We start from the raw sequence: 21,827 nt of genomic DNA, 5'->3' as shown, positions 1-21,827 counted from the left end.
TTGAGTCTTACAGATTCCAGGGAGGGGGTGAAATATTAGTAGTGTTGGAGCCATTAAGGTTTTTTTTTATTTCCTGTTTCTGTAAATCTTTTTATTTCATGTTTCTTTAACAACATTTTTTAGTGACATAATTTCATTACAAAGGTAGCAAATGGGACTTGACCCATCCAGGTATTTTGGCTGCAAATAGCTAATTAATCAGAGGATCCCATTCTGTCTGTCTTTTGACAGAACACAGCCATGCAATTTGTTCCATATTTCCCCTGAGTGTGAAAGGAGTGCCTCCTGTTCTTGGTTTTAAATGTAGTTCTGCAGTTTTCATTTGTGTCCTCTTGTTTGTATTTCACCTTCGATTAAGAAGGGGTCTACCGGTTTGACATTGTTAATGCATTTGAATCCTGGTTACTCTGTACTGTCACCCTATTCCAACCTCAGTGTAGCTGTGCCCCGTTCCTAATGGTGAGTACATTCAACTTTGGCCTGGTGATTGGTGTTATACCACTTATACTGGTTGAACTTGATGCCACTATGAAGTTGCTAAAAATAAGTGTGATGCACAAGCTGTCATCACTGAAACTGTAAATGTGTTTTTAAATACTTTTTGAAGACTGAGATGAAAAGACTTGTTCAGTCTCAGGCAGAGAGTTTAAGCGTTTATCTACAAAGCCCTGTCGCCCAGTGACTAGCATCTTGTCATAGGGACACACAACAAACCAGAAATTAGAATGCAGAGCTTTCAAGATGGAGCAGAGTAAGCTCACCATGTGGTAGGAAGGTGCCTGATTGTTCGGTGATTGTGAAGTTAGGAGAAGGATTTTGAAGTCAGCCCTGTACAACACTGAGAGATAAAGCAAGGAGGCTAGAACAGGACTGGTATTGACGTGGGCTTAGGTCTGGTTAAGATTCTAGCAGCTGAGTTTTGAACATAGTGAAGCTTTTTGATAATGTGCTTCGAAGGTCCACTTTGCAATGTAGTACTAGAGAAAACATAGGCTTAGAACACATTCTCAGCATCTAATAGGGACAGAATAGGTTGTAAATCAGGCTCAGGTGAAAGGACACTTATAATTTACATTTATATTTACAGTAATTTGTTGTGTTTAGAATTAGCTATTTGACTATGAATACTTGCTGGCAGGTTGAACTTCCAGTCAGGTTTCCTCAGATACACATTTATTTGGGGTAAATAAAGATTCTGGCTCCATTGAATAAGCAAATCATTTAAGTGTGCCACCCCCCAGAAAAAACAACAACACTTTTTTTCATGATCTGGGAACTTCCGGAGTTTACTGGCGGGGTACCATAATGGGGTACTGAGAGTTTATCCCTAGTTCTGTCAAATAAATTAGTATTAGAGTGGTGTAATATTCCACCCTCATTTGCTGAAAGTGTTGACATAACAATACTGCCTACTTAGAAGTCTCAGCTTCTACTTAGAATGAATTCTATTCTGGATCAGCAGTATTTAGAGAAAACAGATAATAGATAGAGAGCATAGATAAAGCATGTGTCACCTATTAAATAATGTAAGTGTCCCATGATTGTAGATCTAACTGAAAGTAGTTTTCTAATGCTTGAATGTTACATCATATTTGCCCATATTGACAAAACCATGTGGAAGATCTAAATCAGTGGTTCTCAGGTCTAGTCCTGGTGGTTGTCTGGTTTTAGCTCTGACCAAGTTGTTCATCACAAATTAATTGGATTAAACTTTGTTTAATGCCTGTCTTTTAATTTTCTTTCTGCATTTAAAAAATTGAATGGGATTCATAATTGGTATCTTTTCTGGAATAATTAGTGAGTTTCAGAACTGCTCTCACTCAGATGTGTGATCTCATATGTGACTAATTGGATTTAAGCAGAAGAAAAAGCAGTGATTCAGTGTAGCAATTGTCTGAAACAGTGTCATTTCCACCTGAATCTGTTCATCATAAAATTGTCTCCTGTTAAGCTCTATTCAGTAAACAGTTAGGGTGCAAATTAATTGGGATTTTGTGGAGAGACTGCATAAAATGTATTGTGGTGGATTTTTATCTGAATAATTGGGGTATTTTAGAGTAGATAAGTTTAGCAAGCAAGGAAATTAATTACTAGAGCTAATTAGCACCAATGATTAAGCTCCTAGCTGGAAAGAAAACCAGCAGAGAAAGGGGTCTCTCTGGACCGAGATTTGAGAATCACCTGTATAAGCCTTCCTGTTTTAGAACAAAGTGAAACTGTACAGTTTAAAAGACTTTCGAGTGGTCAGAATCATTATCTGGAATCAAGAATCATGACTGCAGATTGAGAAGTGACATTTTTATAGTGCAGTATTGAAAAGATAGAGGACACCAGCGTCTGATACTTTATTGTAAGTCCTGCAAAATGGAGTGAGGTCCTTTTAGAAAATTGTTGGAGGTAGAAAAACCACCTAAGTTTATTTTTCATCTGGTACAAATGAGAAAGTGGTTTACTTGTATGATCTCATCACAGTTTAGTTACTGAGACTGGTTTTAAGAAAGAATACAGTGACTATTTTAACTAAGTACTTGCAAATTATAACTACAGGGACATTTCGTTTGAGTGGTAGATGGCGATGGTGCTGCCGCACAGACAATTCCATTCTGTTTTGTTGTGTAAATATGTCCGATACAGTTGACTTCTAAGTAAAGATGTCTTGTTAAGTTTACTGTGTCCTTTTGTCATGGTCTCGTCCTGTTCGCTGGTTTCACATCCTGTCACACAGATGTACAACACGATGTATCACATGGACCGGAGAAACACAGATGCTCCTCCCCCTTTCTGATCATGGATTTTTGTTGGAGTCATGTTCCCTCTTTTCAGAGTTATCTTTGCTACTGTGCTGTGTTAAAATGCAGTGTCCTCTGTTTTATAATGCGAAGTGTAGGCTTCAGTCATGCAGGATTCATATTAGGTATTGGCAAGATGTTTTGTTTCTGATAGTGGTGAATATAATGCATGTACCAGGAAAAGACGATAAATGTACTGTCCGCTAAAATACAGTTAATGGGGAAATTAACTGCGTTCCACTAGAAATTGCCACGTTAAAAGGATGTTTCAGATTTATTATGGACACTGGTGGGTTTTAGTCCAGTGCAACTTATTTCTTTCTACCCAAGATCAGTTTTTCAGAGCCTGTGCCTTGTGTGCTGAGTGATAGGCATTCCAAGTGGATTGAAGTGATACGTTTTGCTCAAGTTACTGCAGCCATCACGATCAAGCTTATGAGGATGTTGTTCTCAGCCTGAGGAGGGCCAGGGGAATTGGTGTCAGATAGTAGCTTACAATTTCATCAGAATTTCAACACTTCACCAGAGGCAATGGCATTAAGCACACTCTTACCCTACCACACACCCCTGCCACAAGTGGTGTGGTAAAGTGCAATGTGCAGGTTCTGAAGCACATCCTTAATCATAGATGTAGTAGAGCACTGCTTAGCAAGTGTCCTGAATTGAAGCACCACTCATTCTGTTACTGTATTAACACCTATGGGCTTATTCCTAAAGCAGGAGATTGCAAGACAAATTTGGGATAAAGCAGTGGAAGGCAAGCAAGACCAGCATAAGGCTGGTAGCAACAAAACCTGTCTCAGAGAATGTCACATTGGTGATGTTAGTTTTCATCTGGTGCAAATCAGAAAGTGGTTCACTTTTATTATCAATGTGAGGGTGTCATGTTGTTGGAAATGCAGAAATTCGGGGGGACAAATGAATTAAGATACATTCTCATTCTCAAGATACATGCAATTGTTGCATTTGATTTGTCTACCAAAATCTGCTTGAAGTAGATAAAAAAAGAAGTTCATGCAGAAGATATCCATCAACCCCAGTTGCTGGTATTCTGAACTTGACAATCACTTAATTTGACCCACCAGAGGTGGAAGCAAAAGAGATGTTAGAAGGTGGAATTCCTAACTTTTCATCCGTACCCAAGAGCCAGTGTGAAGGGTTTTTGGCAGAGCAGCATTGCCCCTCCTGTTAAAGGAGACCTGATGGGAAAGACTGATGGGACCCTCATTGTAAACAGAACAGAACTCCAGTTCGACAACAGGACAGAATATTACCCTGAAGTGATTATTAAGACTCAAATAATCTACCTCCACCTTATTATTAAAAAATGAGTTTCTAGACTCATTAGGGCTGCGTAGTGGATCTGATGTGGTGGATGGGAACTCCTTGCTGAAGTTCCTTTGTAAGATCAACTCTGTAACAGTAAGAAATAAAATAAGTTTCAGCTCAGTTGATATACGGATTTGTGTAATTGAATAGTTTCTATGTTATCCCATTTAATATATAATGCTTGGAGGTCATCTTTGCCAAGACAACTTTTTGGATGGCCTCCATAAAGAAGATACACTGGAGTTGGAAAGATATTCAAATGTTTTTGAAGTGACTGAATCGTCAACACTTCTAAAAGGAATACAATGCAGAGTAATATTAGAAAGCAGTTTCTTATTTATTACATTCAGTTCTTTATAATAATAATAATAATAATAATTTTAATAATTGCTTAGACTTATATAGCACTTTTCTGGACACTCCACTCAAAGCGCTTTACAGGTAATGGGAACTCCCCTCCACCACCACCAATGTGCATCATCCACCTGGATGATGCGACACCAGCCATAGTGCCGCTATCAGTGGGGAGGAGAGCAGAGTAATGAAGCCAATTCATAAATGGGGATTATTGGGAGTACGTACCACTGTACACACTTTATACTGTGTATAAAATTGACAAAATGCAGGCATTTTACTCATATCTTGCTTTGTATTGTAAACCACAGTTTAATTACAATGGCTTTTGTCTGAGGTGACATTGAACTCACAGCTGTTCAGTTTCTTTGTTTTCTGCTTTGATTAAAAAATTACAGAAAGAGAATCTGGTTTTGAAACCTGTGGTCTTGGTTCTCAATCCCACGGGCCCCGGGAATGGTCAACAGACCGTTCTCGGAAAAATCTGGAAAAACCCATTGGTAAATTTGAAAACTGCAGCTTGCACAAATAAACGTCAGTTCTGTGAATCATATCTAAAAGGCGGACTTTACTTCTCGATCCCGGTGCCCTGTGCCTGCACTGCAAAGTGATTTGTGCTCGTCACAGGTGTGAGCATGCAATAACCCAATGAAATCAAGCATCCTAGTGAAAGTGAAAATTAAAAATCTGTCAAGTAGGCATCATGTCATTGTTATACATGCTGTATACTGTACATAGAGATTGTCAATCCAATCATTTTCCAACCGCTTTATCCAGGAAGGGGTCGAGGGGGAGTAGAGCCTTTCCCAGCAAGCAACGGACACAGATAGACCCCATCACAGGGCTCACACAGACAAAACCACACACACACTCCTACCTTACCCAAAAGCCAGTTATCCTACCAGTTTGTTGTTGGACTGTGGGAGGAAAGAAGAGCACCCAGAGGAAGCCCACGTGAACACATGGAGAACACACAAACTCCACGCAGTATACAGAGACTAAAATAACAGTAATAAAATACAGTACAGCTCTAGGATGGGAGGATTTACAGTCAGTAGTGGGCCTCTCATGCCTGGAACAAGCCTGTAAACCCTCTGGAGCTGGGCATGTTCTGTGTCTGGGCTGCTTTCCAGGCCTGCAGGAGTCATTTTGTTCATTGTTTAGGCTGCGGAGGCATGTTTTTTGTGAGCTGACCCATCTCAGGCCTTTCCGAGGGCTGATTTCAATCTTATGCAGTGATAGTCGTGAGAGAGCCACTCTCATTCATCTTGCTGGTTGTTTCTATAAAGAGTTTTAGTCATGCTGATATGTTTGAATTTGGTGCTTAAATGGCAAACTGTTACAATCTTTGGTTCCTGCAGTTTTATCTTTTTCTTAGTGAATTTGGGAATTGTAATCAGATTGCTGGTGTTCGACTCAGCCCTAAAATATGGGGTTGCCTGGGGTGATGATTCTTGATGGTCATGATATGATATGTTGAGAAAAAGTACTTTTTTGACCCTGAGAGTTAGCTAACTAGGAGTAACTGTTTTTACATTGTATTTTATTGTGCAAAGTCTACAAACAGCTGGATGATATTGGAATTTAACCTTTGTAGTCTTTGGGATCGTTTGTGTGCCTGGATGTGTGTACAGTATGTGTCTTCAGTGAAGTGCTTCCTGAAGAATGAGGTCTGCATTTGTGCTACATTGAAAACTTTGAAAAAACAATGTATTCTTGTAAAAAATGTCATTTATATTTGTCTTTAATTTTTTTGTTATTGTTGAAATACTCCTGTAGTTTTTATGAGTCATTAGTATTTTTGGTCCTTAACTTTGGGTAAATTAACTTCCTAAGAAGCTTTCCATGCAGTGCTGAAGAATGTGTAGTAGTTTAATTATTCTAGGAAACTAAACACCTTAAGAATTAGAATCCTGCATTTACAGGAGTTAAACTGTACTTCACATACAAATAAGAAAAAGTCAATACAAAGCTTATTGTAGGAGTCTATATTGTTCTGTACTTTTACTATGTTTTTGAATGCCCAGTGCATTTTGTCACACCATTCTTCCAGCTTGTACTAAACCAGAAAGGTTGCTAAATCTTCATCATCATAATAATAATAATAATAATAATAATAATATTATTATTATTATTATTATTATTAACAACAACAATAATAATAATTTAAATATATGAATGTATTCCAATAAATTAAATATACTACTTACAATGTGAAAAAACATTAATAGTGAAATTGGACAGCAGTGCTGAATGGCAAAATCCAATGTTTAATAAGATAGATTTTTATGCTGTCACAACCAACGTAGAAGGTGAGGAGGATTTTACTTTTGATTGCTGCTGTTATGAGAGAGTGCATTGAGATTGGGAGCAGAACTTCATTGTTGGCCTCATTTACTGCAAACACATCATTATAGATATGGGCAAATCATGGCTTCAGTGAGTTTAAAAACTTAAACTGGGTCTGCAGTGATTGGTATGCAAACTCTAAAAAGCTTAAGTAAAACAATTACCAGGGCAAAATCTCATTGAACACAGACGTGTTGGAGGAGCACTGATGAAGGTAGCCAAACACGATAAATTCTTGAGGAAAAACAGGACCATGCAAAATAGATTTAATTCTTAATTCTGCTGATACAATTTGAACTGGAATTTGAACTTTGAACTCGAAAGTTCAAACTTGAATGTGACGAACTTTACAATATAGTGAAAATGTGTATACGTACCTGTATATCTTTCTTTTTTTTCCATTGTGGTTAAGTAGAGAACATGAGAAAGAGGGAAGCCCAATGATATTAACTATAGATAGATACTACAGTGCCTTGCGAAAGTATTCGGCCCCCTTGAACTTTTCAACCTTTTGCCACATTTCAGGCTTCAAACATAAAGATATAAATTTTTTATTTTATGTGAAGAATCACCAACAAGTGGGACACAATTGTGAAGTGGAACGAAATCTATTGGATTTTTGAAACTTTTTTAACTAATAAAAAAATGAAAAGTGGGGCGTGCAAAATTATTCGGCCCCCTTGCGTTAATACTTTGTAGAGCCACCTTTTGCTGCGATTACAGCTGCAAGTCGCTTGGGGTATGTCTCTATCAGTTTTGCACATCGAGAGACTGAAATTCTTGCCCATTCTTCCTTGCAAAACAGCTCGAGCTCAGTGAGGTTGGATGGAGAGCGTTTGTGAACAGCAGTTTTCAGCTCTTTCCACAGATTCTCGATTGGATTCAGGTCTGGACTTTGACTTGGCCATTCAAACACCTGGATACGTTTATTTGTGAACCATTCCTTTGTAGATTTTGCTGTATGTTTGGGATCATTGTCTTGTTGGAAGATAAATCTCCGTCCCAGTTTCAGGTCTTTTGCAGACTCCAACAGGTTTTCATCCAGAATGGTCCTGTATTTGGCTGCATCCATCTTCCCCTCAATTTTAACCATCTTCCCTGTCCCTGCTGAAGAAAAGCAGGCCCAAACCATGATGCTGCCACCACCATGTTTGACAGTGGGGATGGTGTGTTGAGGGTGATGAGCTGTGTTGCTTTTACGCCAAACATATCGTTTTGCATTGTGGCCAAAAAGTTCGATTTTGGTTTCATCTGACCAGAGCACCTTCTTCCACATGTTTGGGGTGTCTCCCAGGTGGCTTGTGGCAAACTTTAGACGAGACTTTTTATGGATATCTTTGAGAAATGGCTTTCTTCTTGCCACTCTTCCATAAAGGCCAGATTTGTGCAGTGTAAGACTGATTGTTGTCCTATGGACAGACTCTCCCACCTCAGCTGTAGTTCTCTGCAGTTCATCCAGAGTGATCATGGGCCTCTTGGCTGCATCTCTGATCAGTCTTCTCCTTGTCTGAGCTGAAAGTTTAGAGGGTCGGCCAGGTCTTGGTAGATTTGCAGTGGTCTGATACTCCTTCCATTTCAAGATGATCGCTTGCACAGTGCTCCTTGGGATGTTTGAAGCTTGGGAAATCTTTTTGTATCCAAATCCGGCTTTAAACTTCTCCACAACAGTATTACGGACCTGCCTGGTGTGTTCCTTGGTCTTCATGATGCTCTCTGCGCTTTCAACACAACCTTGAGACTATCACAGAGCAGGTGCATTTATACAGAGACTTGATTACACACAGGTGGATTCTATTTATCACCATCAGTCATTTAGGACAACATTGGATCATTCAGAGATCCTCGCTGAACTTCTGGAGTGAGTTTGCTGCACTGAAAGTAAAGGGGCCGAATGATTTTGCACGCCCCACTTTTCATTTTTTTATTAGTTAAAAAAGTTTCAAAAATCCAATAGATTTCGTTCCACTTCACAATTGTGTCCCACTTGTTGGTGATTCTTCACATAAAATAAAAAATTTATATCTTTGTTTGAAGCCTGAAATGTGGCAAAAGGTTGAAAAGTTCAAGGGGGCCGAATACTTTCGCAAGGCACTATATATTGTCCACTGCTGTGGAAATTTGTCTTTGGCTTCTCTCACAGAAGTACAAAACACAAAATCACAACAACAGTATGTGATACATAAATAGATGGATAAATAAATTGGTAGAGGAGGGAATACAGTTACATATCTTCATTGAGTGTTTCTAATTATAAAACTGGGTTGTTATACATTTTAATTGACTTCATTCTGTTTATTTCAATAGATTATAAGAAGGAAGAGAGAGACAGAAGAGAGGAATGAAGGGTAGATGTGAAGGTTTGGCAAAAGATAACCACACATCAAGTCTGCAAATCCCTGACAAGCCTTGTCTGTACCTGTTAAGCACTATCACTGTGTGATACACTGTTCATTCCAGTAGGCTGTAAGCAAAGACCAGTGAAACGGACATCTCTACATAGGGAAAAAAGACAGGGCGATGCAGGGAAAGAGAGAGATCAGATCCCCAACCAGTGAATCTATTGTACCATCAGTCTTCTGAAGTGCTGTGTGACATTTCTGTTGTTATACATGCCATCAAATAGCTTTTTTCCACTGATTAGGGGCCTAACATTTTGGCAGCTGTTGAAAATTGTTTTTAAAAGCCTTTTTTTAATTTTTGTAGGACAAGACATTTGCATGAGATAATACAGTGTCAATGTTATAATTGCTTTGCATTTACATCGCTTCTTTGTCATTTTGCCTCCCTCTTTGAGGTCACCAGCTACCACTAGTATTCATTATGGATCACTGTGAGACAAGCCAACTAGAGGCTAACAATCTGGGAAAAATAGAACCAACAGATCTTGAGAACTGTTTGTGCTATTGCTTCACCCTCATTTCAAGACTCATGACACACTTTATAAGGTGAACTTTTGCATTTTAGCAAACTATTGAAAAGAAGAACAAGCAAAAAGAACAGAAGAAAAGTTAAAAAGGAATTTATTCTGCCTATCTTGGTTGTCTGATGTACAGACACTTATTGATTTCAGAACCTCATCAAGCTGTATGTTGCAGGATCCTAGGAGTTTTTTATATACTGTAGCATGACTTTGCAATTTGTTCAGTGCACAGACAGGTCTGTCACTTATTGAGCTCTTCTTAAAGGAGAGCATTACTTCTAAAATCTGCCTTAGCTTGATTTCTAGTTTAGCAGTTTCCAATTTCCTTGTTTGGTTTCACAGTACATTTTCAGTAACTCAAATCTAATTTCCCCAAACCCTGTTTCAGAGTAAAATGAAGAAGTTCTTTTAAGCTGGCTGTGAATGATAAAGGTTTAATTTCAGGGGCTGTTCCAGCCACTCTTAAACTACAGATTGCAGCATTGTCATTTCATGTGATATAGTGAAGACAACTGGGGTCACGCTAGTCTTACATAATAATAGCATTGTCTTTTTTAAGTTGCCTGAAACATTTGTCACTAGGTTACATTCAAATATTCTGTTAGTGTCTTGATTTGCATTTGGAGGGAGCTTAAAATCAACTGCCCCAGTGAGAGGTAGAATGCTTTTTAAAGATACCAATTGATAATAACTAATATCAAAGCTCTTTAAATTGATAGAAGTGGGGCCATCTGTCAGCCTGGTGCCACTTAACATCTATTATGCTCCTGAAGTCCTACTACACGGCACATCAGGAAGGTCAGATTGTTGAATTCCAGAGTGGACTTTAGTTATGACATCAGGTTTGACACCATTACATCCTTAGAACAGAGCCATGGGAATTGAAGAAACTATGCAGTTCCACTAGTCACCATACTGGGTCATGGTTTTGGAAAATCCAATCCAGAGGGAATAGCACCACCTACTGGTCCACCAATACTTACGGCAGTAGCCTGTTTTTCCCTGGAAGTGTCCCATCTAGTACTGACCTGCCTCTGAATAAATGAATATTCTTGTTAGAAATAATATCAACCTTCTTGAAAGATCACTTGGAGAAAGAAAAGCCTGAAGTATATCAATGATTAACATGATTTGCATAAAACCTGGAATTCCATGGGAAGAAATCCTAGAGGAAGTGCACATAGCCGAAGACTTCTACTGTGTTGTAAATGGAGCAGTTGTTTTTCCCTCACAATCGCCCTCACCAAATCCTAATGATTCATTATGTGATAAGAATCTATAATTGTATTACTTCCCCAGACACACATGCCTGCCCTGTTGCCATTTGTCAGTGATTTGCATTGTCCATTAAGAGTGTTTGTTTACCTGACAAGTCTGGTGTGTGAGCTCCTTGGGGCACTGCTGGAAATGGGTGGAGTTTAGCAGTGTGCTGGTAACAGCTGTGTGAAAAGAAATGTGTGCAGCCTCATCTAATCACTTGGTCTTAGTCATGCCTTCTTTTCTAAAAAAGAAAGTTGTTTAGCAAGCTGCCACCAGTAATCAGCATCCCTGGATATGTCCTAGGGGCTGCTGGCTAATTAAGGCTTTGTCTTATGTGGTGTCACGAAGGGTGCTGCTCACTCATGTCTCTTTGTGTTCTTTTGCAGTCTGCAGCTGTCTCTGACGGGGGTGAGTAAACCTTGCTTTGTCTTTGCTACTTTGGAACTGAAAGCAATGCAGCTTACTCACAGAAATTGACTGACTTGGCTTGATTAAAAAAAATATTTCAGAATTTGCCATCTAAATTTCAGTGCACAAAAAGGTCTTTCAGGCCTGGTGATCATTAGATAGAAAGCCACAATGTGTGGCACCACTTGACAACATACAGAACCAGCTGTTGTGGCCTCTAGCTGGAAAGAAATAAAATGCATGAAAGATTGCTTTTGATAATTCTGTCTTGCTGAATAGGGCTGAAGATAACTTTCACTTTCACTTTAGAAATGCTTGATTTTGGCAAATGACTAGAGTGAAGTCCTTTACTGTATATGTCCCCTGTAAGATTATTCATAATTGTTGTAGAAACCTAAAATTTTCCTGTTTTATTTTAATAATAAATAAGCAATAATATTCTGCTCCAGGAAACAGGTAAATCTCCCCAAGAAAAGATGGTCCTGCATTTTTAAACTTTGGATTTTAGAGACTTGCAACACTGGAGAGCTGGTTTGAAGACATACAAATGTTTTTAAATTACTGGAAGAGTCAGTAGATCTTTGTTGCAAAATTCATTGTTCTGTTGAAATAGTAAAAAAAATTATGTTAGAAGAATGATTTTTTTTACTCATTTATTTTCTTGTCTTCAAGTTGTCTATTTATTAAATCTGTTTCTTAAAGCAGGGCAAATACCTGTAGCCTAGAGTGACCTTCAGTGTTTGCTTGGCTTTCTTTAATCAGAGCTCATACCCAAGTTAAATGATGGAGGGTCAACTACTTTAGCCAGCAATTGAGCTGTGGGTCAAGCAATTGTAAAACTCTTGAAAGTTTTTTGGGGGGCGTGCTTAACAACTATACACATTTCCACTAAGGAATTGATCTAAATGTAATTGAAAATGCAGCTTTAAAAAATCAATTATTATATTCCTTCTTTTGTTTATATACTGCAGAGATTTTCTTAAGTTGGAATGGGGCACCTGTAACTGTATTTCTGTTTTGATTATAAGATAGATAGATAATACTTTATTAATCCCGTAGGGAAATTGATGTGTTACTGCAGTCCAGCCCAAGACAAGCAAAACAGACATCAGAATAGTTATATAACAAAAGACAACAAAATAAATAAACATAAATAAATACATAGGTGTGTGCAAAATGTGCTGATCATAGTCACTGTAGAAACAATAAAATATGTGCAAAATGTGCATAGGTTTATACAGACTGATTGTCCATAAAGTACAATGGAGTAAACATGCTGTCCATAGAGGAGCAAATGAAGGGCTAACAGTCCTAGCCTAGGGCAGCGTTATACACCCTGACAGCTGCCGGGAGGAAAGACCTGCGGAAACGTTCCCTTGAACACCGTAGCTGGAGCAGTCTATTGCTAAATGTGCTCCGCTGCCCAGTAACAGTCCCATGAAGCGGATGAGAGGTGTTGTTCATGATGGCTGTGAGCTTGGTCAGCATTCTCCTCTCAGCCACCACCTCCATGGGGTCAAGGCTCATCCCCAACACAGTGCCAGCCTTCTTGATAAGTTTATTGAGCCTATTTGCATCTTTTGTCATGAGGCTGCTGCCCCAGCACACAACAGCATAGAAGATGGCCGCCGCCACCACTGATTCATAAAAAATGTGTAGCAGTGTTCCACACACACCAAAGGACCTGAGTCTCCTAAGAAAATAGAGTTGGCTCTGACCTCTCTTGTACAGGGCGTCAGTGTTACCAGACCACTCCAGCTTATCATCCAGGTGTACCCCTAAGTACTTGTAGGAATGTACACCCTCTATGTTCTCACCCTGGATGGAAACAGGGTTCAGCAGAGACTTATTCCTTAGAAAGTCAAAGATCATTTCTTTGGTCTTGCTGGTGTTAAGCTGGAGATGGTTAAGATGACACCACTCCACAAAATTGGTAATCAAGCTCCTTTCTATTTGTATTATGGGTTACCAAACCTTTAACTTAAAATGTCCAGATGCTTTACTCGTGTACCCTTATCCTATATATTAAAAAGAAAGTGTTCTTTAATGTAAAATGACAAAAAAGCCTGTTTACCCTTGTATCTTTTCATTACAACTTACATTGCTTTAATTCAGAAGATACAGTATTACTTATGCAATGGAAATGTGGATATGCTTTTCTGGACCTGCAGTATGGTAAAAGCTGTTTGGTAAAATAACTTAAGTTTTCAAGTATAGTATTTATTATTATAAATACAGTTTATAAGTATAATTCATTACTTATATCTTGACATCCTGAAACACTTTTATTACCTATGTTCTTTAATCTCCTGCTTCATTTTTTATTTTAGAGATGAGAAAATACATAAAATAATACAATAAAGGAAGAAAAGACGTTTTCTAAAACTTTCTTCCTTTTACAACTATAATATCTGAAAAATTTAAGGTGGTGCTTGGCATTACTGACAATTGCTGGTTCTAAGAAGATCTTTAATGTGTAGATCATGCTCATATTCACATTCCACAATAATATCAGTGTAAAGATGTAAGCCATGTAAAGATAGCAGGGTGTTTGTGACTGTACAGAGATGCCATCCTGACTGAGGAGTTTAGAAAAAAACACCAAGGACAATGTTCTCCAACTGGTTTTCTTGTTCATACATGTTTTTGACACAACAAGACTTCATCCCCGTTTGAACTTGTTTGGGTTTTAAACCTAAGGGTAAAATGCTTCTTTTAAATGATACTGTAGCTTGGACCACACAAGTTAAAAAATACATTTTTAAACTCATTCATTGTAATCACAACATTTACATCATTTTAAATATTGTAAAATGGTAATATCAATTAGGTTCAAACCATATAAAAAGAATTAAGTGTAGCATTCTTTCATAGAAATTGTCATAGCTCCTATGTTAAAAACTCTGTTCTGGTAACGCATATTTTACATAGACACTTGAAAAAACCAAACACCACTCTGTCAAGTGAAGTACAAGCTGCTGTTTTTACAACCTGCATCCTCTGCATGTAGTGTGTCTGCTTGTGTGGTCTTGGCAAACAAGAATGAAACTAGTGGAGAAACCATAATAGGAGGGGGCTGGGTGAAGTTGGACTCCAGCAGTGTACTGTGTAGGACATTCCTTTCACGTATTTTTTCAGGACCACTTTCTGGGCAGAAAACTGTTTTGTTAGATGTGAGATAGGATACTTACAACTTTATGGCCCTCTAATTATTTTAATTATTTTTTCTCTAATTAGTTTTAAATAAATTTATTGAATCCAATTTCATAATGTGTATGTTTGGCTTCATAATGTTTGTTATTATTATTATTATTATTATTATTATTATTATTATTATTATTATTATTATTATTATTATTATCACCATTATTAGCTTCTACTGACTTTACTGACCGTGGAGAGTATGATTTCTAAAATAAAAAAAATATAACTGTACATTTCTGAAAAGGAATAAAATACTCAAACATAAGCTTAGGGGGTAAAGCTTGATGTGAGTTTTCATTATGTACCAGTGTACATCCTGGAGATGAAAAGGTTGATGAATCATTACTCGCTGTGTAGCAATGCCCTGATAATCTTACATTGGCTAAGGTGAAAAGATGCCTTTTTTGGATTAAAGGGGAAACGCAGAGCTGTTTGTATATTTCGGGGTTAGAAAGAATCAGCATTGATGAGCGCATTTCAAACCACAATAAAAGTGAAATGTACATAGTAACTTGTAAAATCTCAAGTTTTATATCGCAAAGTAGACTCGATTCCCTGGTACACGCAACACCATATTTTGCGATTTAGAACAAGGCAACAGAATTTCTGATAATGTGATGCGGTCTGATTACATTGTAAACAAGCAGGCTTCCGAATACATCTCAAATAGAATCAAATAGAAATTTGATTTGATTCTATTTCGACTTTGGTTTTGCTTAAGCCTTACTTAGTAGTTAACTCTACATGCAGATCATGTTGGAATCTTTCTGCGTTAAGTTGTAATACCAGTAGAAGACATTTCATTCTAAACAATGTAAACTCTAAATATTTAAAAGGTGGCAACATTTTTTTTCTCATTTCTCTTATTGGAATATCAGTTCTTTTGGTATCTTGAGTATTAATCTAACCTAAAATAAATAGCGATGGATAAGAATGTTTGTGTACGTAATCTTTAGATACCAAGGTTATAGCATGAGCCTTGCTCCCTATTCTTCCACTGAATGCTCCTGGTCTCCATAACCCTTGAAACAGCACAACACATAAAACTAAATATATGGAAAATCTTAATTAAGCAGAATGGAAATGACAAAATAATGAGACAGTGGTATTAGAGCTTAAAATACTTCAGAACAAACTAAATTTCCAGTTGTTTCATGATGAGCCGTTATGCACAAGATATCGTTTAGTATAAAAATAGGAGTTTTTGTAGAGTTCAGAAACAGTTTTGTAAGCTGGAATCGACAGTGTTTCAGTCGGATGGCACTGGGGTTTTAAAGTTGAGCCTAATTATGTCAGAATCTAGGGCCTGGCCTTTAGGATGTTCACCAGCAGTAAACAGGCGTCTTCCCCCGGTTTCAGCCCCTGTGAGATCAGTGCCTCCTGCTGCCCTTGGTGTAACACAAGCAAGCACAGTGTGTGTTCATGCTTACCATAGAAGTTCCTCCAATGTGACATTAAAGTGGGTTTCAATCTGTCTCACAAGTGCGGGTGGAAATGACAGCCTTTGTAGGAAAGTGCAGTAATGGGCCACTTCAGCTCAGTCTCAGTCATGTAAAGAAAAATAATGTAACCATAGTTTTGCCATAGATTATATACATCATTTTATGTTTATATCTGTGCACATATTGACCTAGATAATAAACTCTTGTTAATTCCATAATTTAGTTTATGCCTGAAATTACCCATTAATGTGGTTCCAAAAATAAGATGCAGAATGTGAAGCATTGCTCTAAATACATTTTTGTGAAAAAAAAGATGTAAAGGCAGTAGTAAAAAAAAATTACCACCGTGAATTGATTTTTTTCTACACCGAAGGTGCTTATTGAGTACTGCATAATGTGGGGTAGTGAGGTGAGCATAAGGTTGTGTTCTTCAGGGGCTAGTACGCTTTGCCCACATAACTGCGTCATGTTAGAATATAAGTAGAACCTGATTGCTTCAGAATTGCAGTAAAAATATCAGTGATGTTAAAAATTCCTCTGAAGACATGAAGTACCTTAGAACGAAGGCAGTGTATAGCACCCTCCCACCACACTCCCCCACACCCCATCTGTCCAGGAGTGGTAACTCTTGGCAAACCACAGCAGGGCCAGTGTTTACTGCCGCCTCCTCGTCTGGGATAATGATTGGGTAATCTTCCTTCAACCACCCATACTAACAGTTTGCACTTAACATTCGCTAGACCTTTTGTCATTCCTTTGCTGTTAATGTCAGCTTCTGTTGATTCAAACCTAAACTGGCCTAGCACTCAGGAGGCTTCATACCACAATAGGCACTCCACTGTTGAAGTTTTATCTGATATAATAGATTTGATGCGGTCAGAAATAATTTAAATATTGTCATGTTGCTGTTTTTTTATTTTCTTAGTTCTAGATTTTACAGTTTATTTTGCTTTAACTTTGATGAGATGTTTGTTTTTTAAAAAAAATCCAAATTTGATGTAATGCTTTTATTTTATACTATATATACTGTATATCATATGTCTTGTAGATTTTCACAAAATACAAACTAATTTCTCAAGCTTCATATCTTTCCATGTGGAAGTAGGAAAACTGCCAATTTGGCATTATATCTTCTTATTTTCCGTTTAATGTCAGAACTGATTACGCTTCATTTCAGTGATTATGTCTCTGAAAATGGATTTCAGTGGTGCGGTGTCTTTTGGTCTAAATCTGCTGTAGGGGGCTATAGATGTGAAAATATGTTGTTCTACAAGTCCAAAAATAGTAGGGACTGCATATTTCTGCATGCATTGAATTTAAACAGCTACTTCCTGGGTATATTGTGCTGTGGAAGAAAAAAATTTAGGTTACAAGTGAATCAAACTTTCCTGTGATGTTTTGGACATGCTCAAGTTACTTTAACACATTTACCTTCACGTCGCTCACTTTGCATTGATGGTTGTGTCATGTGACACTCTAGTTTGCTCAGTGCGTACACATATTAGAGGGAACAGAGCCGAAGCACTTTAAATTTCACAGACTGGAAAAAAACAAACGGCTCTGGGGGTTTGCATGCGCAGGTCATCATTCTCCCTGTGCTGTACAGGGGTTGTAACCGTAATGCTGAGCCTCTTAAACCACTGAGGGGGTGTAAAGTAAAAAATACCTGGCGATTCCAGATTTATCCCAGAATGGGAACAACAAATCTCCCATCTCCAGTGTGCCTTTTTTTGTGCTATAATTATCTTAGTATGAGCAAACCTACAAGCACACATTTCTTACCACACACATTGGTGCAGTTTGTCTTCATACCGAGGAGGTGGAGGGACTCAACAACAGGGGGATGTGCTCTGACATTTTCTACTGACATTCCAGCCTCACCGAATCGAGTTTAACTGAGTACCATTGCATGTTTTAATAGTTTCAGCATAACTGTGTATCTTTTGAGCAGTCGTTACTGGAAGTCTTTTCAATTATTCCATACAGCACCAAAATAGAAATATAACTAGATACTGTAGCATTTTACTTTTTATTGTAAGAATTACCTTATTAAAGGGTTTTTACATCATTTTTTTCTAAGTAGGTCTGTTAGTGTTTATTTCAGCATCGCATTAATATTGCAAGATCCATGGCCAACAGGAGTCTATAGTTCCCACCGCTCTCTCAACTAAATATTTTATCTGCAGCTCTTAAGAGCTTTGTGTTGGTCACCCTATCTGTTTTCCTGCTGGAGGCCAGAGGACTGACAATCAATGTGTTTAAGCTGCGTGACTACTGCAGGAGCGCAGCTGCATAAAGAATAGCCTAAACCACAGTGTCTTTGGACTGAACAATAAGCAGCAGAATGCCATATGCCTTCAAGGGGAGCTTTCCCCCTCCTGTTATGGGAAGTTTCTGATGAGAATGTTATGGATTCTGGAGGATGGTTTCCTGTCAGTGGTTTGAGGTATTTGGTGAAGTGGCACCACACAGGGTCCTACCAGCTATATCCTGGTAAGCTAATATGTTCGGAGCAGTGTCGAATGATGTAAAGGGTATTCTGTTATTATTTTCTTCGCTAGCCAATTCTTGGACCTTCATGAAGGGAATTGTTAAAGATTATGCTAGATGTTTGTGAGGAGAGGCAGAGTAGATTATACCTGTGTGTGTATTAGTATCACTTATCTTTTTCACTGATATGATCATTTCATACTGCATTGAAGACTATGTATGTAATGTCAGTATATATAAGGTCTATATGTGCTATATATGCTACTATATATGCTTTATTGGTATTACTAATTAAAATTACAGTAGAAAAATTGTGTATAAAATACAAAGACTGCAAATAGTTGCCTTGACTTAACAAATTATTAATGTTTTTTATTGCACATTCTTGTATAGAGCCATATTTAAAAAATATCTTGCTTTACTTGTATCCTACAATGTTCTAAAAGCGTTTTGGTTTTTCAATTCTGTACCTTGAACTGAAGATAGTTTCCTGCTTACCGTATTGAATGACCATAAAGCCTGCATAGTATTCTGTGACAGTGAAATGAACATGGTATTTCATGGATGGATATTCTTCTCTCTGCAAGTGTAAACCTTACGGGATATTAGAGCTTGCTTCTACATGCATGAATTATAGACCTGATAGAGGTATAATTACAGTTTGAGGAGGCAGGTTTTAACATGTCTCAATGACAACACTCACAAGTTCATAGGCAATACAACCCAACACTTGTATTTGTATTTGTAAGCCAACTGCAAACTTGCCTCTCTAGTCTAAGCAAACACCTTTATAGCTGTTGAACCATATGGTAGCCTGAGTATTTTCTATCTAAAAATGATGCCGTGTTTTACTCTGTATGTTTAAGGTAAAGTAAAGTTTACAGCGCTGGGGCCCTGGGTTCAATTCTTCAATTGTTCTCCCCATGTTCACCTGGGTTTTCTCTGTGTGCTTCAGTTTTACTCCCATAGTCCAAAGCCATAATGGTAGGATCATTGGCTTCTTGGCAAATTGGCTCTGGTGTGTGTTTGTGTCTGTGTGCCCTCTGATGGGATTGACGTCCTGTCCAGGGTGTATCCTGCCTTGCGCCCACTGCTTGCTGGGATTGGCTCTGGCTCCCCTGCAACCATGTACTGGTAATGCAATTAGAAAATAAATGGATGGGTGTGTGTGTTTCCTAAAGTTTAGCAAATGTGATATAGTATTAGTGACACAAAGTAAAAAGTAAAAAGTTTGTATATTTGATGTGAAAGGTACAGGAACAATTTTCATTGACTGTGTTGATCACAATTGCAAAAAATGAAGTCAAGAGATCCAGTTAGTATATATTATATATGTATATATTTATCTCTTTTAATAGTGTTTTTCAGCTGAATAAACATCATTTGTGATTTAAAAGACTTCCTGCAATAAGGGACTTCCCTTCCCCCCATTAAACCGAAGGTTTACTGTAATAGGAATAAACTTGCTGAGATTGAACAGCAGTAACCAGTTCTGTTGTTTTTGAATGTCAGATTGTATACTTTGTTGCTGTCCTACCTTATACCGGTAAGAGTAACAGCTTCCTAATGATAAAAACAGTTTTGCAAGAGGCTGCAATACAATTCCTTGTTTCTGCTAGGTCTCTGTAATGAAAAAAAGTTACAGGTAGATGGTTTTTCTGTTAAAAATTAGCATGTCACTATACAATTATGAAAGTAAGATGAAGCAGTATTTTTCAGTAATGGTTTCTGTCTGGGGTTCTATTGGATTTTGCAGCCTGCAGGCCTGAGTGTTTCCACGTTCTGTCTGTAAACCAACAGTGAGTTCACAACGGGCTGGAGATACACTGCATTCCAATCAACAGCCTATCCAGCTGCTGGATGGATGCTTATCAGAATGTGACATCATTGAGAGCTGTGTCTGTCCTCCACTTGACAGCAACACAACATTATCCTGTCACAATGCATTGGTCCTGTCATAGAGAAGTATTGGTCCTGTCCCATTTTTACAGAACACGTGCAAGTATAATTGCCTTCAGTTTTCATACAAGATGGGTAGCAAGATGGTCTTAATAGCCTCTTGACATTCTTATCAGTGACATTTCTTATACCCCGAGACAAAATGGTGGCACAGCAGTGTGTTAAGTTGAAAGCCAGTGGTAGATTATAAAAGGAGAAATCTTATGTTTTGTACTTAAAAATGTTAATTATGTATGTGCAAATAGTCATACTGTATGTATATCCAATTTTAAATCATTAACAAAATGGAGGAAAAGTGAGTAATGTGAATATAAAATCTGTAGCATTAGAAAGGGCCACACTGCCACACAGTCTGTATAAGTATCAGTGGAGATACCACGGTTGAGTTTTGAATAGGGGTAGAAGGAAATTTCATATTAAAAGTGCATAGAAATCAAAGTTTTAACTAATCAGTGTTACTGCTATGGGCAAACTGCAGCTACTGAGAAATGTTTGCTGAGGAGAAAAAACAAAAGTAAAAGGACCAGAAAAGGTTAAAACAGTTACACTACCTACTGTATTGAAACCATGACCTAAAAGAAGTTAATTAGCTTTACTTGAAGTATGGTTTTTCTCCTTCCGTATAGAGAAGTACTATAACCTGACATCTATTTGGAAAGTTTTGTTTTTTCCTTAGCATCTTATACTGTTAATTAAAGTACCAGTTTCACAAACACCATCAGAATCTTACATACTGTATACCACTGGGTGAAACATGAAGGTAGGCTTAATCATGCCCACAGGAGGAATCTTGACAAGTTAAAATCCCCTACAGCATGTATTTCCAGTGCTGCAAATATATAAATTTCCCCCCTAATAACAGATATTTTTAAACACTTTACCCTGTTCTTGTTCTTAAGTGTGCTTGTACAGCATGGTATATTGATTTTTTTCCCCACATTGAATTTAAAACTTAAATTTCTTTATTGTACATCACTTTACGTATTGGGAAACAGAATGCTAAAATAGTAACGAATAAAGTAGGCTAATAACATGGTGCAAAGTAAAATGCAGGAAAATAAGCAATGTTTCAGAACTGTGGAGCCTCTTTAGTTATATGGGGGAATAAGGAATAGATCAGAATTATAAGAATAAGGAGAACAAAAGGAAGACATTGTGAAAATACTTGGAAAATTTAGGGGAGGGAGAACAAAGCCCAGTATGTACTTGGGTAAGAATTTGTTTCCTAAACAGTGGTTAGTAGTCGGCAATTTGTCTTTGTTTACCTTTACACAAAAGTAATTTGAATTTGTTTAGCTAATTGATGACTGTTAGACTACTTTG

At 37.7% G+C, this 21,827-nt stretch overlaps 1 protein-coding gene across 2 annotated transcripts in view; it reads left to right on the top strand.

Moving 5' to 3' along the window:
- Positions 1-21,827, top strand: part of rgs12b (regulator of G protein signaling 12b) — a 97,407-nt gene that overhangs the window by 49,883 nt on the left and 25,697 nt on the right. For both annotated transcript variants that reach the window (XM_088629644.1, XM_088629636.1), the window contains exon 4: positions 11,388-11,409. In XM_088629644.1, coding sequence (XP_088485770.1) covers positions 11,388-11,409 — 22 coding nt within the window. The remainder of the gene's footprint in view (positions 1-11,387; positions 11,410-21,827) is intronic.

The sequence above is a fragment of the Lepisosteus platostomus genome, chromosome 1 (assembly GCF_059453375.1).
Source record: "Lepisosteus platostomus isolate fLepPlt1 chromosome 1, fLepPlt1.hap1, whole genome shotgun sequence".
Taxonomy (NCBI): Eukaryota; Metazoa; Chordata; class Actinopteri; order Semionotiformes; family Lepisosteidae; genus Lepisosteus; species Lepisosteus platostomus.
The sequence above is the reverse complement of the archived record's forward strand: the minus strand, read 5'-3'. Positions and strand labels throughout refer to the sequence as shown.